Source organism: Seriola lalandi, unplaced genomic scaffold (genome assembly GCF_002814215.2).
Source record: "Seriola lalandi dorsalis isolate HSWRI2012SDOR001 ecotype SW California unplaced genomic scaffold, Sedor1 jcf7180002054840, whole genome shotgun sequence".
Lineage (NCBI taxonomy): Eukaryota > Metazoa > Chordata > Actinopteri > Carangiformes > Carangidae > Seriola > Seriola lalandi.
In genome coordinates this window covers 261748-286246 of record NW_019525393.1, presented here as the reverse complement: position 1 = coordinate 286246, position 24499 = coordinate 261748, and the positions used below count along the sequence as shown (strand labels likewise).

General features: G+C 39.6%; 1 protein-coding gene across 1 annotated transcript; it reads right to left on the bottom strand.

Annotated features, from left to right (window-relative positions):
* Positions 1 to 317: 317 nt before the first annotated feature.
* nckap1l (NCK associated protein 1 like) lies at positions 318 to 22594 on the bottom strand. Its single transcript, XM_023426786.2, has 31 exons — positions 22418 to 22594; positions 20987 to 21097; positions 20297 to 20389; positions 19627 to 19683; positions 18617 to 18759; positions 17866 to 17956; positions 16763 to 16900; positions 15897 to 15945; positions 15414 to 15570; positions 14670 to 14726; positions 14445 to 14541; positions 14054 to 14163; positions 13543 to 13675; positions 13242 to 13323; positions 13094 to 13152; positions 12845 to 12990; positions 12620 to 12752; positions 12407 to 12526; positions 11849 to 11988; positions 10945 to 11076; positions 9611 to 9829; positions 9202 to 9332; positions 7750 to 7847; positions 6797 to 6890; positions 5634 to 5716; positions 4832 to 4912; positions 3287 to 3380; positions 3052 to 3168; positions 2304 to 2413; positions 1866 to 1955; positions 318 to 984 (listed from the first exon to the last, which is right to left on the bottom strand). Exons 1-31 carry the CDS (start codon positions 22505 to 22507, stop codon positions 868 to 870), a joined length of 3372 nt encoding a protein of 1123 aa, XP_023282554.1. The 5' UTR covers positions 22508 to 22594; the 3' UTR covers positions 318 to 867.
* Positions 22595 to 24499: the final 1905 nt, after the last annotated feature.

Sequence of the window (24499 nt, the reverse complement as noted above, 5' to 3'; positions counted from 1 at the left end):
CATATCTCCAGTGTGGCAACCATACAAAGTTGCAGAATGGGACGAGGAAAGGAGAGACAGAAGAGAGAGGAAAAAAGGAAGAAAGAAGGAACAGCGCTGGTTGCAAAATAAAAATCACTCAAGGCCAATCTAAAATTAGCAGCAAGCAATTTTCGATTCTGTAAAACTGGAGTGCATCATTTAAATTGTACATGAGATATGAGGAGGACAAGATTCTCACCCTGGGAGGAAGGATGGGAGGATAGTGAGGGTGGAGAACGGACTGGAAATAGACGAGGAACACATGTTGAATATAGACCAAAAAGAAAACAAACAGCTTATAATTATCATCTTTATTTGGGGAAGATTTGTGAGAAATAATGTTGTGCAGCAACTATTAAAATAATAATCTATTAAAAATCTGAATAAATGTGGATTCAATCTAAAAATATTTAAAAACATATTTCTTTAAGATACCATGGCACTCATTGTGTCTGGAGCTGATATGTGAAATATAAAAGAGAGGTTAGAGAATATACCTGATTTACATTTAAAGGATACAAGATGATATTAGTAATACTACAGTAGTCATAAATCTACCCCATAATACTGGTGGATAAGAGCCCTAAAAGCAAATCCAGAGTTTGTGAAATGAGGAAGGATTTTTTAATGTGGGTACATCAAGAGTGCTGACTCACAGGAAACATTATCAGCACTAATGTGATCAAAATGTCCAAGGCAGTGGCTGAGCTGGTGTGAATGTGCAGACCTGTATGACTCAGAGGCTGAACAGTGACGGAAACAAAACGCAGATGCACATTAAAATACTCTGGTGGATAAATAAAAGTTAAATTAAAAAGTATTTAAAAAAAAAAAAAAAAAAGGTCTTCAGCCCAGAGTGACGATGAAGGACCTGTACACCTCTCTGTAGGCGTTTCGTAGCAGAACATACGGGAAGCAGCTCTCCAGCATGTCCTGGCTCAAGAAGGGAGACTCCTCGACAATCTAAATGAATCAGTGTTAAAAATGTTACAACTCGAGTTATTTTATGTTTTTCCTATTGTCCTATTACTATCCCATTAAAAGACCAAAATCTGCCCAAAGCCCATTTGCTCCTACTGAAGATGTCAAAATCTTCTTTTTTTTTTTAAGTCACTGATATATACTGTAGTTTCCTACAGGAGGTGCGCACTCTGGTTTTTAGCAAACGTAAACTGCAGTTTGTGTTCACTGTAATGAAGGAACCTGCTTTCCAGGCCAGTGGTTGCAGGTGATTCATGTGTTATCGTGTGAGTCATGTGTTTTCAAGCTTTATGGCACAAAGAAGTTGTATCAGACTCTGCAGAAAATATTCTTTTGTAAGATGAATTCATTGCTTTTTTTGTTATTTTCATGGGATTTGTTATAAATACAAAAAATATGGAATAAAAGCAGTCTTATATTTCAAATACATTGGGACCATAGTGATTTTCCATAGCACAAAATGACTGTAATATTTGTTGAGGATTTGATAAAGCTGTTGATCAATACCATTTATTCATTATTTACTGTGCTGTAGTTATGGCTGAAAACAATAAAAACATCTGTATTTATGATATAAAAAGGCCCCTCTCTATCCATTTAAATGTCAGCACCACTTTAAATATGCATACTATAAACGGTTTATAAGTTTTCACTAATTACTTTATTGTTAATCATTCATTTATTAGTGCTTTAGAGATAAGAAATAAGCTTTTATAGAAGACCCTGCAGGCCTGATGGCTTATTGTAAAGAAAAAAAAACCCAATTACTGAGTCACAGATTTTTTCATTAGTCAAATTATGAACCCATTTATGCCTTATTGTAAATTTGAAAATACATGACTAGTAGGAACTGGAAAGCTTACCATGTGCAGGAGCAGGTAGATGGATTCTCGGTTTTTGACCTCCACTCTCTCAACATTTTGTCCCAGCTGAAGCAGAGTGGAGGAGGCAATCTGTGGAATGACACGAGGTAAAAAAAGAGTCAGATCAAACAACTGGAACATTTTTTTACGCTGCTGGACTTGACCTCAACTGGGGCAAAGGGTTGGCAGTGTCTTGAGAAAGTAGTGTGCCCGAGAAACTATTTATTTATGAGTCATATTTAATGGTTTTACATAAGAAAATCACTTTTCTGTGAAACTATTTATTCAATGCTCCCAAATATTTTTGCTTGTAACCCTTAAATATGAAGAAACTTCTTCATTTGAATAATGTTTACAGGCCTGAAGAGTTACAAGTGTACAGATTATTGTTTTATTACTTAAAATGGTAAGAAACTTTATAAAATATTTGCCACTCACCAAGAGAAACTCTTTGAGGTGCTGCTCTATGTTCTTGTTCTGAACAGTGAACATGGCAGCAGCCAGCTGGTTGATAGCTGTAGCTAAACAGTGGATGTTGTTGTTGTGACCTGAGGAGATAAAAATACAAAATTCATCACTGACAAATAAAGAGAATGAAATGGCACGTCCTGCGACTTTAGCCAGAGAGAGGATGTTTTTCTAGCGACGATTAGAGAAATTTACTTAATGATCCATAACACTTAAGAGGAAGCATGCTGAGCATATTTCCTCAGGCTCACAGGGTAAATCTATTTCAAACATGCCAATGGAAAATAGAGACAAAGAAAATAATCGGAGACAAACGCCACCCTGTGCTTTGATAGAAATCTCGGTTATTTGCTGCTCTTAATGTTGCAGTCCAGGCTCAGAGCCAAGGAGTTAGGGTCAGCAGGGCCACATGCCAAGAGTAACTGTATCGATGCACGTCAGCCAGAGTTATCTGTAAACAAAAGTCTCTCAACAGAAACGTGTTTCTCATTAACCGACATACTTTGCTTCGGACCACGTCAGTCAGACTGGAAAGTATGATACACAGAGATGCTAATAAGCCTAGTGTTTCAGGGTGGAGTACCTTTGTTATCCACTATCAGCAGCTGGCAAGTAATGGCTGGAAGAAGTAGTGATTAGTAGTTGGTTGAGGGCCGTCTGGAGACTAATTACTGTCAAGCTGTTTGTAGCAGATGATAATGAATGAATGAATATGCACCTCCATGCTCTCGGCTGTAGGACGAGTTGTTGTCCAGGGCCAAGGTAGGCAGGGACACGGCGATGTAGACGAGCAGCAAATAGGACAGCTTGTACTCCTCATCAGTGGATGTGTTATCTGGAGGTTTTTGATAGACAACAACAAAAGATGAAAGAACACTCTATCCTCCCGATCACTAAGCTGTTCAAGCACCTCATGCTGTTTACAGAAACAGCACTAATCGTTTTAGTCTTACCTGTCTGCATGTTGCCAATAGCTTTGACGAGGGCAGGATCGATATCGCATGCCAGCCCTGCAGCAGACGCCAACTCAAAAACTCTCAGAGTCACCTGTAAGGTCATAAAGGTTAAAGGGATGCTGAGATAAAGTACAATTTAAAACTTTAGTACCTTTAAGGTTTTAAAAAGGATCTTGTTTTACACTGATTCTGTATTAGCTTGTTCCATGTTTTCATTGAAGCTCTGTGATGTGTCTTGTGTCTTTTACGTGTCTTGTCCATTATGTTTTCAGTGGTGAACAAGTGTTCAATTGATTCACTTGACGAAAAGTAGAAATACCACGCTCTAAAATACTCCAAGTAAACGTCCTACATCTAAAATCTTACTTATTTGTAAGTGAAAACACTAAATTTCCCTCTGTAATGTAGTGAGGTATACAAGTAAAGTAGCATGAAACTCAAGTAAATTACCACTCAGACAAATGTGGACTTACATAGATAAATATCACCACTGCATACTATGCTCATTTTCTCAAAATAAAGCCTGAAGTATTTGGCATCTTTTAAAAACTTACACTACAATTGAAAATGTAGTGTAATGTAAAAAGTTGTGTGGGTTTGAACAGTGTTGAACAGTTGTACAACATGAGTTTGCAATGACTGGCCCACCGAGGTTTAATGGATTAAATTTAATGCACCATTTAAATGTTAATCATTTTATTACATTTTATTGCCCAATTGCCACACCACAAAAACACAGCCAATACAAAGCTAATCTGTGATTTGTATTTTACACTACAGCCATAAAAGTGACATACAGTATATCCTCTAAGGAGTGACACTAAATCAGTAGTGGGTGTCTTCGTCTTGACACAGGTTTTGATCTCGCCCTATTTCTGGTTGCATGGATGGCTGGCCTGTCTGGGCAGAATGTTTCCACTGATGTGGTTTAGAGTGCAGAGCTGCAGCAGCGATCAGAGTCTCTCTCACGGAGGCATGAGGGGGCTGCTGACGTCTTTGGGGTTATCCTGGCCCGGGCTGTGGCACGGCTGTTATGCCTCACTCAGAGACCAGACGTAAGTAAAGGGAGCGGGAGTTCATGAGGCACAGTCACACAGATTGCTCCAGAGGGAGATAAGGAATTTAATTTGGTTGGTACTAAAGAATACAAAAAAAAAAAAGGTTCTCTGCAACGCTGCAACTTTCCATCTCACTTTTGCTCGGTGTCTATCATTAATTATATTCAGCCTCACATTGTGCTACAGTACAGTCTGCATACTTAACCTCTGATGGCAATCAGTCACCTCCCCGCAGTCTCAAATGTAAATATACATTTGAATACATGTCAATACAATAATACTTAAACCTAAATTCTCCCACAATAAGTTGACCCTGTGAAAATAAACTGTTAATATACTGTTGATAAACTGTGATGGGATGATTCATGCACAGTGAAAACCTGATTATTGCACTTTATTCCTCTGTGGGAGTCAAAAATATGGATGCCTTTTTTTTTTTTACACAATGTAGATCTTTAGAAGTGCTATAAAAGCTGTGTTTTACCTTGATGTCTGCTTCAGGGGTGATGAAATCTCTCAGGCCCATGATAGGCCCCATCAGGTACGGGCAATGCTTATGCAGGATCTAGATTATAGGATTATATGACACACCACTGATTATACATAATAAAGGAAAGACCATTATATACAGTATGAAGCAATCAAAGAGTGTTTTCTTCTAGCCAATAATGGGTTTTTCATATATATATATATATATATATATATATACATATACATATACATACATAGAGTATATACACACACACACTGCCCCTGTTCTTTCACTTTCAACATAATAAAAAGATACATGCAGAGCTGAATTAAATTGGTCTTGCTTTGTGACACATTGTAGTAAAACATATACTCGCATTGGTTTTTCCTCACTTTTAAAAGTAATCTCAGTCTGCGATTCTATATTAGAAATGTGGAAATGATTGGGGGCTGGGGTTGGATGGGTTCTCAGAACAGAGGGGATGAATGTGAAGTAGTTCATTTTAATCTTAGTGAACTGAACTTTGAGCTAGATCTTGTGAAGTGAGAACTTGCACAACACTGCATATGACAGGAAAGTAAACACCACAAGATGCAGTTCAAGGCTCTAGAAAAAAAAAGTGACCCTTGAATTACTTCTTCTTTTTTTTTTGTCATAAAACCACTATTTCCAAGGTCAAGAAGGACCTTTCATATCACACTGAATATCACATGCCCTTATCTGTTGTGCCTGCACTGCATTACAAACAGTTTCATCAGCAGTTTATCAGCTGCCCAAGAGTTTTACATCATCATAAAATATTGTTGGACATTACATCTTTCAGACAGTGCTGTGCCATTGATTTGAAGGACAGGATCACCCCGATGATGGTCATCCTCTTCAGTACATTCTCTCCACCTACAAGTGCACATAAAAAAGGATCAGGACTTGTGGCTGTATTATCAAGGTGTTTATCATGTAAACTTAAACACACACCGGACCATAAAGCAGTGTCCTCTAATGTAACACTGTGGGTGAATAAGTGACCCGGTGCTGTTGTTACAAATATGAATGTGTGATCACTGGGCACATGAGCTTACGGCTCAGCATCACAGTTTTAGACAGCTCGCATGGTAATATGCTTCAAATAACATCTGATAATATTGTCTTTAAGAAAACAAGAGGTCACCAAGTATAAAGATCATACATTATCATTGTATATCAGGTCCTATATATAGAATTTGGTGATTACAGTCCCAGAGGAAAAGGTACTCTCAAATTTTCTTCTTACATCTTTCTTTTCGTTGAATCATTAGCAACAGTTCACTATACATGTTCCTCAGCATCCTCACACACTGTTTCAAATGATTTAATGAAAGAAAAATGTAAGAAGAAAATGTATGAATGCTCACTTTATATTCAATTCAACTGATGGCTGATAGCACCATAAAGGATCCGAAGAGACTTCTTGTAGTTGAGCTTGATAATAGCATTTTATTATTATTATTTTGTTTGTTTGTTTGTTTGTCTCGCACCTGGACATGCTCTCTGCAAGTGTCAATGTTGGTTCCCTGCTCTGCATCACATTGTCCTGGCAGACATCTTAACTCAATTTCATGCTTGTCTCTACATTGAAAACCTTTCAGGACTGTTATCCCAGGCTCAGTTCTTTAGTAGGTTAATATCAGGTTAGCCTGACTTAAAGTGATGAAGTGATGTATAAAGAACAGGGTCCTGCTGGTCTGCAAGGAGGCCAAACATTTGAATGTCAGTCAGAGCAGAAATGATAATGGCTCCTGCTCAGTGATTCATCTATAGTACTCGTCCTTCACCTCTTGTTACTGTTCCTCTTCTCTCTGTCATCACATACTTTTTCCTCCACTTTGTACTTTGTGAACTACCTGCTCTCTTCCTACACTTTTTTTTAATCCATTCCTTTCAACCCTCTACCTCTTTCTCCCCTTTATCTGCCCCCGCGTTCCTCTCTCCACTTCTCACCTGTCAGCCTCTTTTTAAGACCGGTCATTTCCTCCGGCTTATCAAAGTTGTTCCTCATCTGTACCAGGATGTCCATGTTCTCAATCACCAGTTTCTGAAAGAAGAAAAAAGAAGTGAGAGTGAGGGATAAAACCACCGTCAAGTGGGAGTTAAACTAGGAGAGAGGTTAAAGCAGTGTCAGAGCTGCCACGGTGCAACTCCTCACTTCACTCATAGGCGTCAAGGTGGGGAGCCTGACACATTACAGCTGAACTAGGTGATTTCTTATTTGTGAGGAGCTGCTGTTTTAAAAGAGATACATGAGTCTGACAAGATAAAGGACAGCTTTAAAAGCAGAGATTGCTCATTTCCCCACAAAATAAGAAATAGTGTAAATTCATCATAATTTATTTTCTTTCTTTCTATTTCTTCCTCTTGAAGGAAACAGTTACACGCTTTGTGCTTTGACGATACCTTTGTAAATGTAGTAATTATGTGTTTGGTCAAAACTGAGTTCAGATCTCACTTTATATATAATATAACTCAATGGGAATAAATAATATAAAAAAGAAGGAATCACTGCCACACTTAATGTGAAAAATATCTATTTTGATGATTTGATATATTTATAATTCAGTTTGTTATTCCATGTAAGTAAATGAACAACCAACAATCTTTATGCAGTGAATACAGATTTGATGCGATTTGGTACGATTAAACTAGTTTAACCATATTTTTAAATGTATTAAATTGTAAATTATTCATTGTATTTATTTCAGTGTTAACATCAATGTAGCAACACAGACATATTTGATCCCTATAACTGTTTGCTGGCTCTTGTTTTTAAATGTCTGTCCACAGTCCAGATTTAGGGAGTTTCCTTGTTTTCCTCTGAACAACTCATCAGATAACTTATACCCAGATAACTCAGCAGGCCACAGATGTACGTTCTTCAAATGAGCATCATACTGTACCTTCAGCTCGGTGACTTGAGAGGTGATGTGCCACATCAGGTTCTCACTGAGAAACTTCAGGCCATATGGACCAATTAGCTCCGCCAGGGCACGTAGCTCTGTTCAGAGGGTTACATGAATCATTTTAAAGATCATGATTGGATGGAGATGAAGTATCAACAGAGACTTAAATTGATGTTGATGTCAAGCAGCCCAACAATAGGAATGAAGCCCAGCTGGAGAAGACTTTCTGGTGTGGCATTTTTCCAGGAATCTAATACAAAGTCTGAATTTCTAACAGAGACATTAAGGACACAGATTCCATTTGATTTGTGAGCGTAGCTGACTCAATGAGAGAGAGACAACTGCAGCTATTAGACCTTTCACTCAGCTCCACATCTCTCCAATCTACCTGATTATGGATGGATAAGGACATGTGGTTAAAATCGGAGGTGGTTAATGGACGGGCGGGTGAGTCACTGTGAGGCAGGTGCAGACCTCACAGAGGAGTAAATATAGACTACGATGATGAAGTGCAGCGGTCTCCAAGGTACCGATTCTGTGCGTGCCTCGTGAATGCATCTCTGAGTGTAGGCGTGTGTGTGTAATGCCCATGGTTGCTTGTGTCGTGTGTGCATGAGCTAAGGTCTGTGGTGGAGCCTTAATGCAGTCATAAGGAAGTCCACAGCTCCTACGAGGCAGCATGGAGGCAAAAGGAGGAGGCTGTGTGGAGGAGAAACAAGTGATGCTGAAATAGTTACGTGACAGTCACGGAAGAGCGAGGGAGATGATAAGAAATACTGAAGTTTACATTAGCCAGGCAGTGTCAGAATAAACTGCATGACAGGCAGTGTGAAAGAGAACACCACACACCGCCACAATAACAAGCTCCACATCCTCTTGAGCAATAACGCTCCCCCTGCATGTGGTTTCACAGGAGTGAACGAGATCTTCAAGTTGTGCCTTTTCAAACGAGTGAGTCATCTCTTGGATCTGTGGGCCTCTGGTCATTAAACATCAGAGTACAGGGGAACTTTCTGAACCTGTTGTGTGTAAAAAAACATGTGGCTGCAAAAAGTGAAAATGAAGGGAAAAATTTCTTTCTCACCGGTGTCTTTTTACACTTGTCATACAAACTCTCACAGAAAAAAAATGTTAAAAATGACTACACGACCTGCGACTAAAAGTCTTCATGATTTGCAGTAACTACAAGTTGCTCAAATACATGAACTTTCAAGGTCATAGCAAAGCCTTGTTGTTTTGAGTTGTTCCGAGTTGTTCCTGTCATACTAACATTTGCATGTCGCTCATGACTGTGAGAAACTATATTTCTAAAAATATCAACACCGCAACTCTAAACATGTGCTGCTTTGTATTATTTGTGTGCATTCAGATTGAATGAAGTTCATATTAACATATCAACATACAGTATATGCTGCGGATTACATGACTGTAATAAAATCTGGGGCTGACCTGAAACATCTGAGAACTCCTCTGCTCTGAAAGCTGGTTCGTTGTCAGTAGTCTGGTTGACAAAGCAGAGCATTGTGGGACAGTGGACAATGAGGGAGTTGCTGGCCTGACGCAAGAGACTCTCTAGGAACCTGAGGAAAAATACGAAACACTTCTTCAGCCTTTACACAACAGGCGTTTGAATTAAAGTGGGGGAAAGTAAATTACAAAGAAAAAGGGCAGAGAGAGAAACCAACAGGATGTATTTGCACTTCTTGCTGTGCTGCATATGTGTTAATGCTTCCTGTGCGTCTCTATGTATGATGGTTATGATGTCAGAGCCAGTGAGTTGATATATATTTGGATACATGTGTTTTAAATGGACACTTGCATGAAGCACACAGAAGATAAACCTATATATCACACACACCAGTTTGTGTAGAGGGTCGTAACGGTCTGCACTCCGCGTGAGTCCAGTGGCTGTGTTTGCTGCAGCAGGACGCTCTTCACCAGCCGCGTAATGTCCACATTGATGTAGCTGGAGAGGCTGTGCAGGGTGGCTGTGTAGACTCTTATCCCTGCCAGTAGGTCTGAGGGACGGGCTATCTCCTGGGTGGTCTGATTGTAATTAGCCATTCTCACGATGATCCTGGAGAAACAATGTTTAACCAACGTCACTTATCACCGGGCTAAAGCAGACTCAGGGCTGGACAGATGGGACCTTGAAACAGGTTAAACGAGCCATGGTGACATGGCGCTACTCTCATTAGCTCAGCACATTCACTGCTCCAGGGCTTTGCTGCAATTTTTTTTTTTTTTTTTGTCAGGGTCCTTCCCTCCCTGACTATGCTGTATTACGATTTTGAGCTATGGAAAGGCCAATCACTGCAAACATGCTGCTACTCAAGGGTGCTAATTTTAGGGTGACAGGGGAGATAATCATCAGCTAAGACAGGGAGACTGAGCAGAGCATATACACAGAAACATGAGGTTGCCCTGGTACCAAGCCCTAATCTAAATAACAGTTAGCATTGAAATGACACAGAGCATGGGAGTGACATGATGGATCTCTTCTCCGATTTTTAAGTGGGCGCAACACCGCCTGACACGGAGGAATCAGATAGTAAAGCAGGGTTCATTACAGTGATGGAGGAGACATTTCACAGGAGACAAGCTCCAAATGATTCCATGATTGTCAGGGGGATGAAGGTCTGTGAATGAGTGACAATCTGGAGAAGATGTGCTGTATCTAGTGATGCTTTTGAGTTTCCCCGATACAATGTCACATCGTGGTCACAGTGATTAGACTTGATTTCTACAGCCTGTTTTCAGCATACAGGTCAGGCTAATGGTATTTGAGTATTCAAGCAATGAGTTTGGACATAGAGTCAACAGTACGAAAACAGTGAAATGATGGCATTATGTTAGCACACTGGGGTACAGTTGTGCAGCACATTTATGTAATGGCAGAAGACACAATATTACATAGACAGTATGTTTCTTTCACTAGCAAAGCGGGTGCTAATGTTAGTAATTATCATATTTCTAACAGTAATTGTTTATGGAGACGCTGAAGTGACATAAGCAAAAAATAAAAAAAGCCAAAACTTCTGGTGCAGATAGCTTTTAGTGAGCACAGGGAGATTTAGAAGAAGGAAATTTGCAAAAATGGCATCTTAGGGAGTTTTTAAACACCCTCATGACTCATATCATCAACATTTGTTTAAACAAATATAATAATCCCCCCATCCCGACTCAGCATACTCAGAGAGGCGTGTCTCCAGATGAGAGATGAGGAACTCTGTAGGGACGACGATGTGGTCGAAGACAATAAAGTCACTGCAGAGACTGTAGGTGGAGCAGAGCTCTGTCAGCATCAGATGCATCTTGTCAACACTAGAAGAGGGAGGGAGGGAGGGATAGAGAGAGAGAGAGAGACAGAGAGAGAGAGGAGAGAGAGAGACACAGAGAGAGAGAGGGGAGGATGCAAGTCTTTAGGACAAATATTTTGACAATGACGGTGGTATGGATGTGATCTTCTCAGGCAAATAAGGTAATAAACATGTTCGAAAATTGTAAAACCCTCCAAACTGAGGCAGAGGGGAGGAAAGCTGAGAGGAGGGAGAGAGACAGAGTTACAACTCTTCAGATTTAATTAAGGAGCTTTGGAGCTGTGGCTATATACAGAATATTACCAAACAATGAATAGGCCAACATAAAGTGTGCTGCCAGTGAATTTGTTTCTCTAATAGGCTGAAGTGTTTTGTTTCTTATTTTCAACAGCTTGATTCAGTTCCTGTCAAGGCTGACTGAGTCAGCTTGAACGGCAATAAAGTTCCAAACCAATTATAGCCTATAGACGAGAGCATTTTCATCCTTATAGTTTAAGACGAGGAATGTGTCAAAGAGTGAAGGAAATGATTTGAAAACATCAGTAGACAGAAGAATTATTTCTACTTTTTAAATAACTTTTACAGAACCAGGACCAATCACAGCATTTATTTAACTGTTCTTTGGCTGGTGATAATGCTGCACGTTTCCAGAAAACAGGGATGTATTAATAACAACTTCTTCTCCCAATTCAGGAAAATGATCAAAGTATGAGTTAGCGTGAGATAAGAAGAGAAACAGATGGAGACAATCAGGGAAACAAAGAGAAAAAGCTGACTTGGTGACAACACTCCGGTCTTTCCTCAGGCTTTCAGCACCAGGTTTCTCTTTCTGGACCTCTCCTTTCTTTGGCATCGGCTTCTTTTGCTTTCGATGGCGAGCGGCGCTGATGGTCTCAGCGCAGTGCTTGGGCAGCAGCTAAGGGGTTATCAAGTGGAAAGTGATGGAGGCAGAGAAGGAGAGAAGAAATGAGAAAATAAAAAGAGAGAGAGGAGAGAAGAATTCAGTTAAGCAAATATTGAGTAAGATGCTCAAAGATAAACATTGGAGTTTTGGTGTTCACATGGCAGGAACTCAGTCAAAATGTAAACACTTTTGTCATATTTTCCTCAGGGGATTAGAGAAACAGCACCACATTAATCAACTCCAGAGTTAGAGACCTGTCTTATCATTTTATTCAAATTTTCAAGTCTGTCCACCGCCTGCAGCTACATCCACTGATGCCAAGCTGTGACTAGAATAATTGCATTCAATATGGAGTTTGGCAGAATCAATCTGCGCTTGATAATTCGTTTTCTGTTTTTTTTTTTTAACCTGAATAAGATTCAGATTTCACCTGGTCATTGAGGTTGCTCTGCTCGGCACAAATCTCTAACACAACATTACTGGTCTGCTTGGCAATCTGCTCCAGGAAGATCACACACAGGCGCAGAGTCTTCTTCTCCATTGCCTCTATCTAGACACGAAGACAAATGGCAGCATATGTTAAGTGTGCAGCTCAGCCCGGCCGATGATTAATAGGATAGAAGGCAGATGACTGAACACTGACCTCTTCTGGGCAGAGAGAGTGTCCACAATGGCTGAAGTGGGAACAGGCAGTAGGGAAGGACATGAGGTAACGCTTCATGGTCACCTCCTCGCTGCTCTGGTTGAACATCTTCTCAAAGACACGTGGGTAGAAGCTGGGAAACAAAAAGAATCAAACAGTGAATATATTGAGTCGAGAGTTTGAGGAGAGGAGAGGAGAGGAGAGGAGAGGAGAGGAGATACTGACCAGAGTATGGACACTTCAGATGTCTCCTGCACCAGTTCTTCCGCACTGTCCACCATCCTGGTGTGAAACTGGACCAAGTTCATCACCTTTGCTAGATCGGGGTACTCCTTTATCGGAAGAGGAGCCTTGTTCACACTTGTGTAGGCCTACAGTGAATGGTGAAGAGCACTTTAAGGTGATATCAGTCTCCCATCTGATCAAACAAAGCTTTTATACTCATGATTCAAGCAATCTAATAAACCTGCATACCTGTAATCTCAGCCAGTCCAGTCTAAGCGCTCTGAAATCCAGTTCCTCCTTGTTCTCCACTGCACAGCAAAATGCCATTCACTATTATTAGAATTCAATGTGTTATTTGTTCTGTGTAGGTAATACTCAGTGTTTTTGGTGTGATTACCTTGTTTGACTGAGAGAGTGGACAGGGTTGAGACAAATGAACTCAACAGGACCGATTCCTCTTCTGGACACACATACATGTTCTGCAGAGGAGAGAAAGTTTGATGCTGCTTGTTTCATAAAGTTTGTGTTGATGTAAAAGAGGTGGAGATTAACGGATGCACTCAATGGTATAATTACTGTTGCCTCTTTCCTCTTTGTCAGCGTCTGCATCTCAAATAATGGCAGAATTTAAACACCCCCACACAGTTGATGCTGTACACACACACTCCCATACAAGCCGAACGCTAACTGGCCGGTACCTGTATGGTGTCATTGAGAACCAAGGCATCAAACTGTGCCAGGTACTGAACATGGTAGCGCTGTAGTACTTGGTTGTGCTTTCTCATGAGACCTTTTAGCTTCTCCATGTGGAACAGCAGCTCTGCCATCTGACTGGAAAAACAGAAAAAGCTAATTAACACAAAAAAGTTGTACAAATAATCCATTGTAAAATCTCCTCTGCATAGTTTGGGATAATTGCACTGCTAAAAATTAATGTACACACAGCTGCTGCACTGTTGTTCTTTTCCTGAGTGGAGTTACAGCGAGGGAGAACTTCTAAACTGACACAATTGCTGCTGTTACTTTTTTGGGGTTAGGATTAAGAATTCATGAATGAATACCAAGTGAATAGAATAGATTTTCAGGATTATGTGTCATTCTCCCCACTGTTGACAGCCTCTGAGCAACTAAGCACCAGATTTCTGGACACAAACATGATCTTTCAGCTGCAGCAGTCCATGGTGTTCTTCTTCTGTACCGATGACCTACTTGTCAATGTAGTCCTCAGGCGTCTTTATCTTTGGCATATTTTCAGAGTGTCTGACGAGCCACAGGACCTCGTCACGGGAAAAGGACAGAGCCATGAAGACAAACAGGGCCTTTGGGATTTGATTGGCACATGGATCAGAGATGAAAGAGGAGCGTTAGGAAAGCATATCAGCTAAGATTAGTAAAAGTCATGATTACTATGAAATGCAGGGTCATTCCAAGGAACCCCCCCCCCCCCCCCCCCCGGTCAAGATATTAAGAAAGATATTCCCCAAAGTCTAATATGTGTGCAGGTTGGAAACTGGATCACAGACACCAGAGTTATAACTTGCAGTAATGAATGATTTAAATTCCTCAAGTGCTACTGTAATGCTCATCACTGGGCTTCTACCTTTGGTCCCAGAAGTCCAGGTTCATCCTCCAGAACATTAAATAATTCCTTCATCGCTCCTCTCAGAAAATGCCTCCTTTCTCTGTGCATAGCCCCGCTGTTATTAACACAGGATATGAACATGGACACATGGTTCTCACGGCTCATTTCAAAGTAAATACACATGACTCAATATTTATGACACACAAGCGGCAAAAACAAAGCTGAGTTTCCTGCCAAGCTTACCAGTTGAGTATAACATGCTCACGGCATTCCTTGATGTCTGCGATTCGCTTGCCATATCTGAAAAAAAGAATATTAAAGAAAAAAAAAATTAAACAAATGCAATAGGAAGCTAATTAACGATCTAAAAAGTTAAAACAGTTACAGATACATTAATTGCTATGGTCAGGCAATAGTGACCTTTATCATCTTTGTCTTGGCATGTTGAAATTTTGCAGTATAAACTGGTCTTTATCTTCTGAAACTCTTATGAAGATATATAATACAGTCCTACACTCTAATGAGTAAGTGCTGTTCTGTGGACACTGATATCATGTCACTTTCATCACTTTTTCTCTTTGATTGTTAGTCTATAATCCGAGCTCTTCTTCTCCAAGTATAAGACACCAAGGTCCCAAACCTTGCTCTTGTTATTATTTTGTTTGTTATTTGTTATTTAGAAATAGCTGAGAAATAATGTAAGATTGGTCTAGCTTCAGCTGCATATCTAGCATTTTATGGAGAGACACTTTTTAAAAATATACTTAATGAGCATTCGAAAAGACCAGGAAGAGACCCTCAACAGTTCAAACCCTTTAATCCAGGCCAGTGATCTGAAGTGGCACTTAGGGCACATTTTAAAATCTCTTCTCCTTTGTTAAGTGTCTGAAACATGGGTTGCAGAAAAGACTTGCCTATTATCTCCCTCCTTAAAATCTAATTAATCAGCTAGGTCTAGAATACACTGCCGCAGTGCAGCTTCCATACCCTTTGATGCTGTCGAAGAGGTCCTCTGAGACTTTGTGTATGTTGAGGATTTCGTCTCTGGTAAGGGTGAGGTAGAGGCCGCTCCGCAGAGCCATCTTCCACAGCTCCTGGGAGGCCTGGTTGTTATTCAGGCTGCTGTGGCACAACAGGAAGCCGACTACAAGAAGGACAGTCAGCTAAACTGATGGACTGATTCTGCTACTGTTTATTGTTTTTTTCACTTTTCATTTAACGTCAAAGTTTTTCAAGGAGTATAGGAGCATAACAAAAAGTGAGATTTTTGAAAAGGTGGTAGCTTTAACTTTAACTAGTATCCAAGAGCAGTGAGTGTGACTGTGCAAGAAATCTGTTGTAGCCAAAAACAAATGTGCACATCTTAAATTTCTGCAGGTACTGCAATTGAATTAATTTTTCAACATGTTATTATCCTTTGATAAAGCTTAATGATTAAGGAAGTTATCAATCAGGATAAGCAATACTTACTAATGATCCATCGCTCCATCACCTCCATAGGCAAGTATTCACATGCCATCTGTAGTGGACAGCAAGGTTATTAACTGCCAACGCAGACACATTTACAACAGCTTCACATGCACTAACCTTATGATGAAGTAAAATCCTGTCAGTTAACTACATGTGTATGGTAGTTGTCTGGTAGTCTTTCTACATGGCTACTCTATTCTTGTTTGACCTTCAAAAGACGTTTTTGGAGATCCTATACTCACACATGATGCATTTAATATTTCCACCACCTAGAAATGTTGACTATTCTCCCAAAATGTGTTAAAAAGGCAAAATGTAGCTCAATATCAAACCTATCAGTTTCCTCTATGGACTTTAAATGAGTGGGTGTCTTTTGCTTTCAAATATTATATCTTTCCATAAGAACAATGGCTGCCTGGAGGTCAGTTTCCTGGCCAGTGGTAATTATGTGAGGTAGCCACAGGCAACAGGGATCATAACATTACATCATAGGGACCATAATGGCCATGTTTGAGGAAAGCAGAGAGGATGATAGATACCTGGACGGTGCAGAAAAGGGGGATGGGTAGAAATATAAGTTCAGTGACAAGCGAGAGGTTAAGAGACAGTAAAACAAATCATTTTCTAAATGGTAGCCCCGTAATGGGACGAGAGGGAAAATGGGACACAGAGCTAATGTCAAGTGGACTATATCAGACCCTCAAGGACTATACATATACTGTTATTGCATCTTTTGGCTGTGGCACCTTCTCTTATTTCTGCACCTGACATCACTGGAAAAAACATATTTTAGACACTATCTCCCATTCTTTCTTTCTCACTCTGTCAGGAATAAGTACAGGACAAGAGGTGAAAGGAGGACTCACTGTGTCACAGCAGGCTGGGTCCAGCATGGATGCTGGAGCACTCAGCAGGCTGAGGAGCTGGGCGCTCCGCCATTGCTCTGCTGGCAGGTTCCTGCGTGGGTAGAGCATCTTCAGAGACAGCAACGCCGCCGTCACAGACTAGTAGAAAGAAAGGAAAACAGTGAGTGAGTAAGCTGGAGACAGGCAGAGATGGAGGACGGGGCAAATGGCAGAGATTTAGAGAGATGACAACGCTTCCAACCTGGAATCCAACAAAAAGGGGAAAGTTGGAGCAAAACAAGCCGGAGGCTCAAAAGCTGTGGTTTGATGATTTGTACAAAGGCACATTTTATCCACCACTACAAATTTGTATTAATATTGTGTTAGTCATTTGTAAAGCACTTGCAACATACAGCTGTAGTCTCTTGCAGTTTTATATGCACATACGTTTGTGTACTTTTGGTCTGGGGCTGTTTTTAATGGGAGGCCCCTTAGCTCTTAATTCTAAAGTACATGGTAATCTTTTCTAAAGCAGTGTGCATCCAACTCTGTGGCAACTGTTTAGAGTTTACAAACGTTGCTTGCGCAAAGCCACATCTATAAATAAATTATTTGAGACGCCTGTAAAGAACTCTGACCTCAACCCCACCCAACACCTTTGGGTTGAGTTAGAACTATGACTGCGAGCCAGGCCTTATCACCCAGCATCGGTGCCCAACCTCACTAATGCTCATGTGGCTGAATGGGAGCAAATCCATGTAACCAGGCTCCAAAATCTGGTGAAAAGCCTCAGTAGAAGAGTGGAGACTGTTACAGCAGCAGATTAACCCCCATTGTTTTTAAATGAAATGTTCAGCATTTGAAGATGTGGGTTTAATGTTTAAGTGTCCATATACTTTTGACGATATATCACTTACACCCTCAGGTTAAGTGGTGTAACAAGACAAAACAGAAGTATGTATCATTTAGTATTTATGTTCTGTGTTTAAATGTGAACATAAACAAATGCGTGGTGGAGCAGTTGAACATTCGATTCATTTTACCGTGCCGCCGTCTTTTCAGCTGAAGCAAATCATCTGCTGTTACCATAGCGTTGTATACACACAGTGAGACAACGAGCTTACCCTCGTGTGAGGCCCGAACTCCTCAGTGAGTTTCTTCCAAGGATGCTCATACTCCACAAGCATCTGGCCGAGCCGTGGGTAGGCGGGGTCGCTGCGGGATTCATTACAGCGTACAGTTAATCAACGCAGAGGAGAGGAGAAGGAAAAGACGTTGAGGATTCTTAATAACACAGCACTGCCAATCTTGCATCAATCCAGCATTACCTATTGATTACCGATCTTACTGATGTTAAAAGCTTTTGATTTCAGAAATGATAGCTTTGTTTTTGGGTGGCTGAGGAGCTGAGACTGCTCCTCTTCAAGGGGTTAAGCTGTGTGTGGTGTGTTGACATTAAAATGTATGTTTGTGTTCCCTGCTCACGTCTCAGGCTAAGATAAGCATCCTGCATCTCATAAATATCATGCAAAATGGGCGGACTCAAAATGTCAGAATACAACTTGGCACACAAGGTTAATGGTGGGCTGCTGATGTCCGTGGCAATTAATATTCTAATTAATTATGTTGATCAGAAGAATATTCATATTGATGGATGTGGAAAATTGTAATGGCATTAAGTAAAGCCCTTGAATGAAGTGTTGGTCATAGATAAGAAACACAAATTCAAGCCCTGTGTTGACTGAATACTATCTCAAGCCATCAGGGTGAGTAAATGGAAAACACATCTATCCATCCATAAAAATACTTTCTTTTTTTTTCACTTCATCTGTGATGTCTCCTCAGTATTCATTAAGATATTTCCTGTTTTCTCACCTGCTCCCATTGGTCATCTCATGGGCACAGTTGAACATCCCCACCAGAGCCTTCTTGTCGTCGATGCGAGAGAGCGTTATGATTACTGAGGCGTAGATGATGATCAGATCCAAGTAGCTCTTGGTGAAGTCAAAGTTGACAGCCTGAAATCAAAATTCCAGTGAAGTCAGTGGCGCCGATGTTACTAGCCCCTTAAAACTACCTCACGCTCACCAGGACATACTGTAGATAATGAAAGACAGATTGTTTGACAATTGTTGACATCACAAATGGAGCCACTGTCAGTTTGAAGAACAGAAGCATATGTATACAAAAAAACCTGAAAACCTGTCTGTATTAGACTCCATTGTAACAACCCCTATTCTCCCTCAATGAGAAAACTATGCTTTTTATTCTATATCTTGTTATTTTATTGCCACTTTTTAAGCCAAGAACAGAGATTTTGACAGATGTGAAGGAAATATCGCTTTAATATTTATCAGCTTGAAATGGATGAAATTCCATTCCAGGTATGTTTTTCATTAAGAGTGTGAAAGGTGAATATAAAATGTCTTACGACTAAAATAATAATAATCTTGTACAGTGAGAAATGTGTTGGATCAAAATGGATCTGTAGTTATATTTGACATAAAAGGTCTTCCTCTAGAGAGATGTTCCCCAAAGAAATCCAAGCATGTGAGATGTTTAAAATGCCTCCATTCACTGTGCAGATCAGATCACAAGGGACAGATATCAGTGACATTTAACAGTAGGATATATGTAATGCACAAGTCAAGATATGCCACTATAATTATGATAATAAAAAAAACACCCTGACAGACTGAACAGGCCGAGGCTGTGAGGAGAGAGAAAAAACATCCTGCAGTGTGTAGCGTGCAGTGTACGAGTAAACGTGTTGCAGCAGAATGAATGAAAAAAGAGGAGAGAACAGTGAGACCTTGTCAAATTATCCACAGATGCTGTGTACAACTCCAGCGCTTTCATTTACGAGCCATACAGTAAATACTTACAATATCAAAGAAGCACTGGCAGGCGTCTATGGTGTTCAGCAACTCATAAACATTGTCCTGAATGAAGAACAGTGAAGGATGAGATTAGAAAACAGACAATAAATGCTCAACAACAAAGCAGCATTTCAATCATTTTAAGCCTCTAATACGATTTCCTAAACACATAGATTCCTCTAGCCTGATAATCGCTTTACATTTGCATATTCCTGTAACATCATGATTAAGTTATTCTCAGTCCTACAAATACAGATGATGCCTTGGCCTGGCTGCGACCTCCATCACAAAAGTATGCAAATGTGCGGGGAGGTGTAACAAACTGATATTTGGAATAAAATCAAATTATTTTCCTATATCAGAATAAACCACTCTATATGTAAATGCATTCTGGAAACTAAAACATCTAATAAAATAGTAAAATGAGAAGGAAGCTCTCGGTGTACTGTAGCCACCATCATTCACCTATTTCCAGATTTGTGTTTTCATGTTCAAAGAAGGATGTATGTGGCTATTTTTCATTGTTTTATTTCAATTGTTGTGTTAATGTAGGCAGTTGCTATGTTAGGCTTTAGCAATATATACCGCAGGAGCTCGTGTCAAAAAACTAAATCTGAAATGTAAAACTCTAAAGAAAGAAAAAAAGAAAGAATCAGCAAGAGAGACATATAATCACCCTGAACTCTATGACGTCCAGGAAAGAGTCATAGTAGCTTGATGTGGCTGACAACACTTCAGATTTCTGTCGCTGGATGCCGGTCAGATTTTGCTGTAATAAACAATAATGAAGACAGTTCATTACTGCTCAGGTGTGAGGTGACACATTTTGTGAAAAGATTGTTGAACTCCTTGGTCCGGTGGGTGTGTCGATAGACTCCAGTTAATACTTGATAAAACCAATTAGCCCCATGCAGACAAATGAAATGAAATAAATAATATATAAACACAACATGAACAGAATAACAGACACTTGAAAATGATGCAATCCAGTACACAAACTACCTTTGAATGAATTAATGTTTGTTATCGTATTTCCACTGTATCAGAGTAGATGTGTCTGGGTAACACTGATCTTTTTGTTTTGGTATTTTATGATCTCAAGAAAACAAACGTTTGTTTGCTTGAGATCACAAGATAAACATTTTGTTATAACGGAACAAAGCTGGTCAGTTTTTCTGTATAACTGTCAAAACATGTTTCATGTGAAGACTGAATAACAATAATTATCTGTTGACTGATAAGAAGCAAACAGTTTAGTGTCAACACGTCAAAATTATGTTTTTATGATCATAAGAAAACTGAACATGAAAAATAAGTACACGCTCAAGATGAGAAACAGTTTGCACAAAGACTGCTTCATGCTCACAATATTTCCTCTGAAGTCAATGTTGGGGAATTTCTTGTTGATGTACTTGACGGCGGACTCCATTGCTTTATCTGTCAGGATGGACGGCCGCTGCTTAGGGTCTGCACACATCTGCAACAGGTTAGGAAATGATAAAGATGTGAGGGTGGGATGTGATGAGTTTGCACATCATACTGTGACACTTCTGACAACATGTCTGACACATTCTCAAGCCCTGTAGCGACAGTTTGTGGGGTCTCCCTGGCAGGATTTGATTGTAATTGTTTGGAGCAGCATCCAGCCAATGATGAGCCAAGCAGGCTTGTCAGCAGAAAGTCACTGAATGCTCAGACTGGCTGGGAACATACAGGCAGAGTTAGTTATATTGTTCTCCCAACCACCCTCAAAGATAGTTAACACCAAAGGCTGACAGTAGAAGACTGTGGAGAAGCTCACGAGTCTGAATTGTAAACATGAAAAAAGAAAATGCATGCTCAACAAATCTTCACTGGGCAAGCTTTTAAAATGGCTCAAAATAAGACAGTTTTTTTCTTTCTTTTCTTGTCCAGATAAATGCAAACACACAGTACATAAAAGGGGATGTATGTTTATGCGTGCATGTGCACAGTAGATACAGCATGTTCTATTGTATCACTTCCTGCTTGTCACATCCAGAGATATCTGTCATGTCAAAATAAACCATCTTAAGCTACAATTATGCTGTGTCTGCAGCTATTAACAGGTATAGAAGTGATATTAGACTGTCCAACTCCTGCATTATATCTTTCTGTTGTGTTAGTTTCACGTCATTCAGCTCAGAACAACTGAATCGGAGGTGACTGACAGCTAAAACTGACTTCCTGTTTGCACTTCCTCTTTGGAGAAAAATACTCAGTTGCAGTTGGAAGACACTACTCACTATACCGCTATGTCGGTGCACACACAAAGCACTTTTGTAAACACTATAAAACTGTGACAATCACATCATCTCATTATTCGTGTTTGAGTTACAGCTCCTGGAGAGTTTGTTGCCTTTGAAAAACATTATTGTGTTTAACATCCTTAAAAAGGACCCTGTACTACTTTTTTGCAACACAGATAAAGTACTTTACTAAAGTGTTTGGCTTTATACAGTATTTGTTCTTTGTATTGTAGATAAAAAAGTAAATGGTAATCGGTACAATCAAGCTCTCATTCCCAGTTCTTTTGAAAGCGAAAATAGAAATGAATGCATACAATTATGAATATTGTTCAATTTTAGTTTAATTCTAAGCAGTCAGTAACGATATACTAATATGTTTACTCTTAGATGTGTCTTTGAGTCGTAACTGTATGCAGAAACAAATTTTGAGAACATTACCAGGCCAAAGCTTAAAAGGACACGAAATTCAAGTTCCTTATTTCTCGTCTCGTCTCTTACACGCATCTACAGATCTTCATACTCTCCCTCACCTTTTTAATGTAGTTCATACGTATCAGCACCCCATTCCCTCTTTCAGTGAGGATGGTGAGTTTTTCGGCCAGTTTCTGTTGGTAGTCCATGGCTCCGGACACAATGCACCTCTCTCTCCGTTCGAGCCTTGGCCTCCTGGTCCTGTGTAGCAGTTCAACCCCTGGAAACAAGTGCACCCAGAGCCTCACCCTGTCACTAGGTCACATGGGGCTCATGGGTAGGGGTGGAGCCAAGAGTAGAGCTGAGTGTTAAAATCACCCACATACAGTGAATGTATGGCAAAAAAAAAAAAAAAGCATGTAAAATTATCATAAAAAAAGAAAAATCTCCACAATTTACTGTTTTATTCAACACTTTGATATGATGCTGGAGATTTATTTATATAAACTGTTATGTAAATGATGGCAAAGTCATGTTTCCTCTTTTTTTTTTTTTTTTTTTTTTTAACAGTGCCGCTTTTGTTATTTGCAGTTTGAGCCACTTCCTCTCAACAAGGATGGCAGAAGGTACAAATTATATTCATGTTATTTAAAATGAGTGGTTTGGATATAATACTGTTAAAAACTATAAAAATAACAATAATAATTTTTAGACCAAAGAAGGAAAAAGAAAAGGAAAAATTTTCCTTTACCACAAGATGGCAGCATTTAACCACTGAAGCTCTCCAGCCTTGTGAATGACTGAGGGATCAATTATACAACAGAGTAATTGACACATTTTTAAACCGGCATAAAATGGCCAGATTCATGTAGCAGACCTAAATGACACAATGCAATACAACATGGAAAAAGACATTTGTATGTTACAAACCTTTTGGCAGGTTTTTGTAGCTCACTACAGATTGTTCCTGAAATTTTTGGCAGTTTGGTTTCCATCCAGTTTCTGCAATCACACAACTACAAAAATACAGAGAAGTATACCAACCATTTCTATCCTCTTTAGGGTAGTTTGCCTAATAAACATGTAAAAAAAAAAAAAAAAAGAAATAATTTGCACACTCAGTTCTGACAAGAAGCTTTATGTGGCAACAAGCGGTAATCACAGAAGAATTCTTGAGTAAATTGCTTTTAAAACACCATCATTTGGCAACTTAATTAGTTAAGGTGTTTTTATTTCTTGATTTAGCTTCATCATAAAACCATTAAAATCTGTGACATGCTAAAATGTAAAATGTGTAAAAGTAGCACAAAACATTACTAACCATTAAGAGTCACTGGTCATACCAGACCAAGTAAGGGTATAGCAGCAAAACCTCTGCACACCTGTACACCTGCACACCCTTTATATATATATATATATATATATATATATAAAATAAAGCAAAGGTTTGTAATATTGCTGATGGATTGAACTTTTCTGCCAAAATAGTGTTGCTTCAAACTTAAGGCTATAATTGTATTCTTGAGACAAGAATGGGCAGATCAAAAGGTGGACAGTCCTTTGTTATTAGCTCAGGGTTAGCATAGGACTGCATAATGTTTTGTTTTTCAATCTTTGCTTTTGTCGTGTCGGCTTCCTGTGCAAATATATGTATTTAAAGGCCTGCAAATCTTTTGAGCGTGCCAACTTTGTCCCTGCCTATTTTGCTCAAAGGAAATAACATGATTGAAAATGGTCTTTATATTGTTGTGTGTCAATGGTTATTGAAGCCTCTACTAGCTGAAAAGCAGCAATTGATATTCTCATTACTTCCACATCAAACTATTCTCAGGTTGAGCATAATTACCAAGACGAAAGACTTTGTCATGTAAACTAGAGAGGTCCTCCGTTATTCAGCAACCAAGTGTCGTTTTCTGTTTTTTCCAGAGGACCCCCAACAACTCCACTTGGAATTTTGTAACAGGTTCAGTAAAGTGTGAATTTAGGAGTGCAGGGTGTCGCACTGTAGAGCTTGGAGAGAGTAATTTTCTTAATGAGAGTCACTAAAGTCAACCACAGCAAGTGCAGCGGTAAGCAAAGCGATGATTGATCTTAAGTGGACCCGAAAAAATAATCTGTTTATTATTTCCCTACTGGCAGAATCTCAGAGAACGGTAGACATGTTAACAAGGCTGTCTGGGAAAGCAGACAGGAGGATGTGG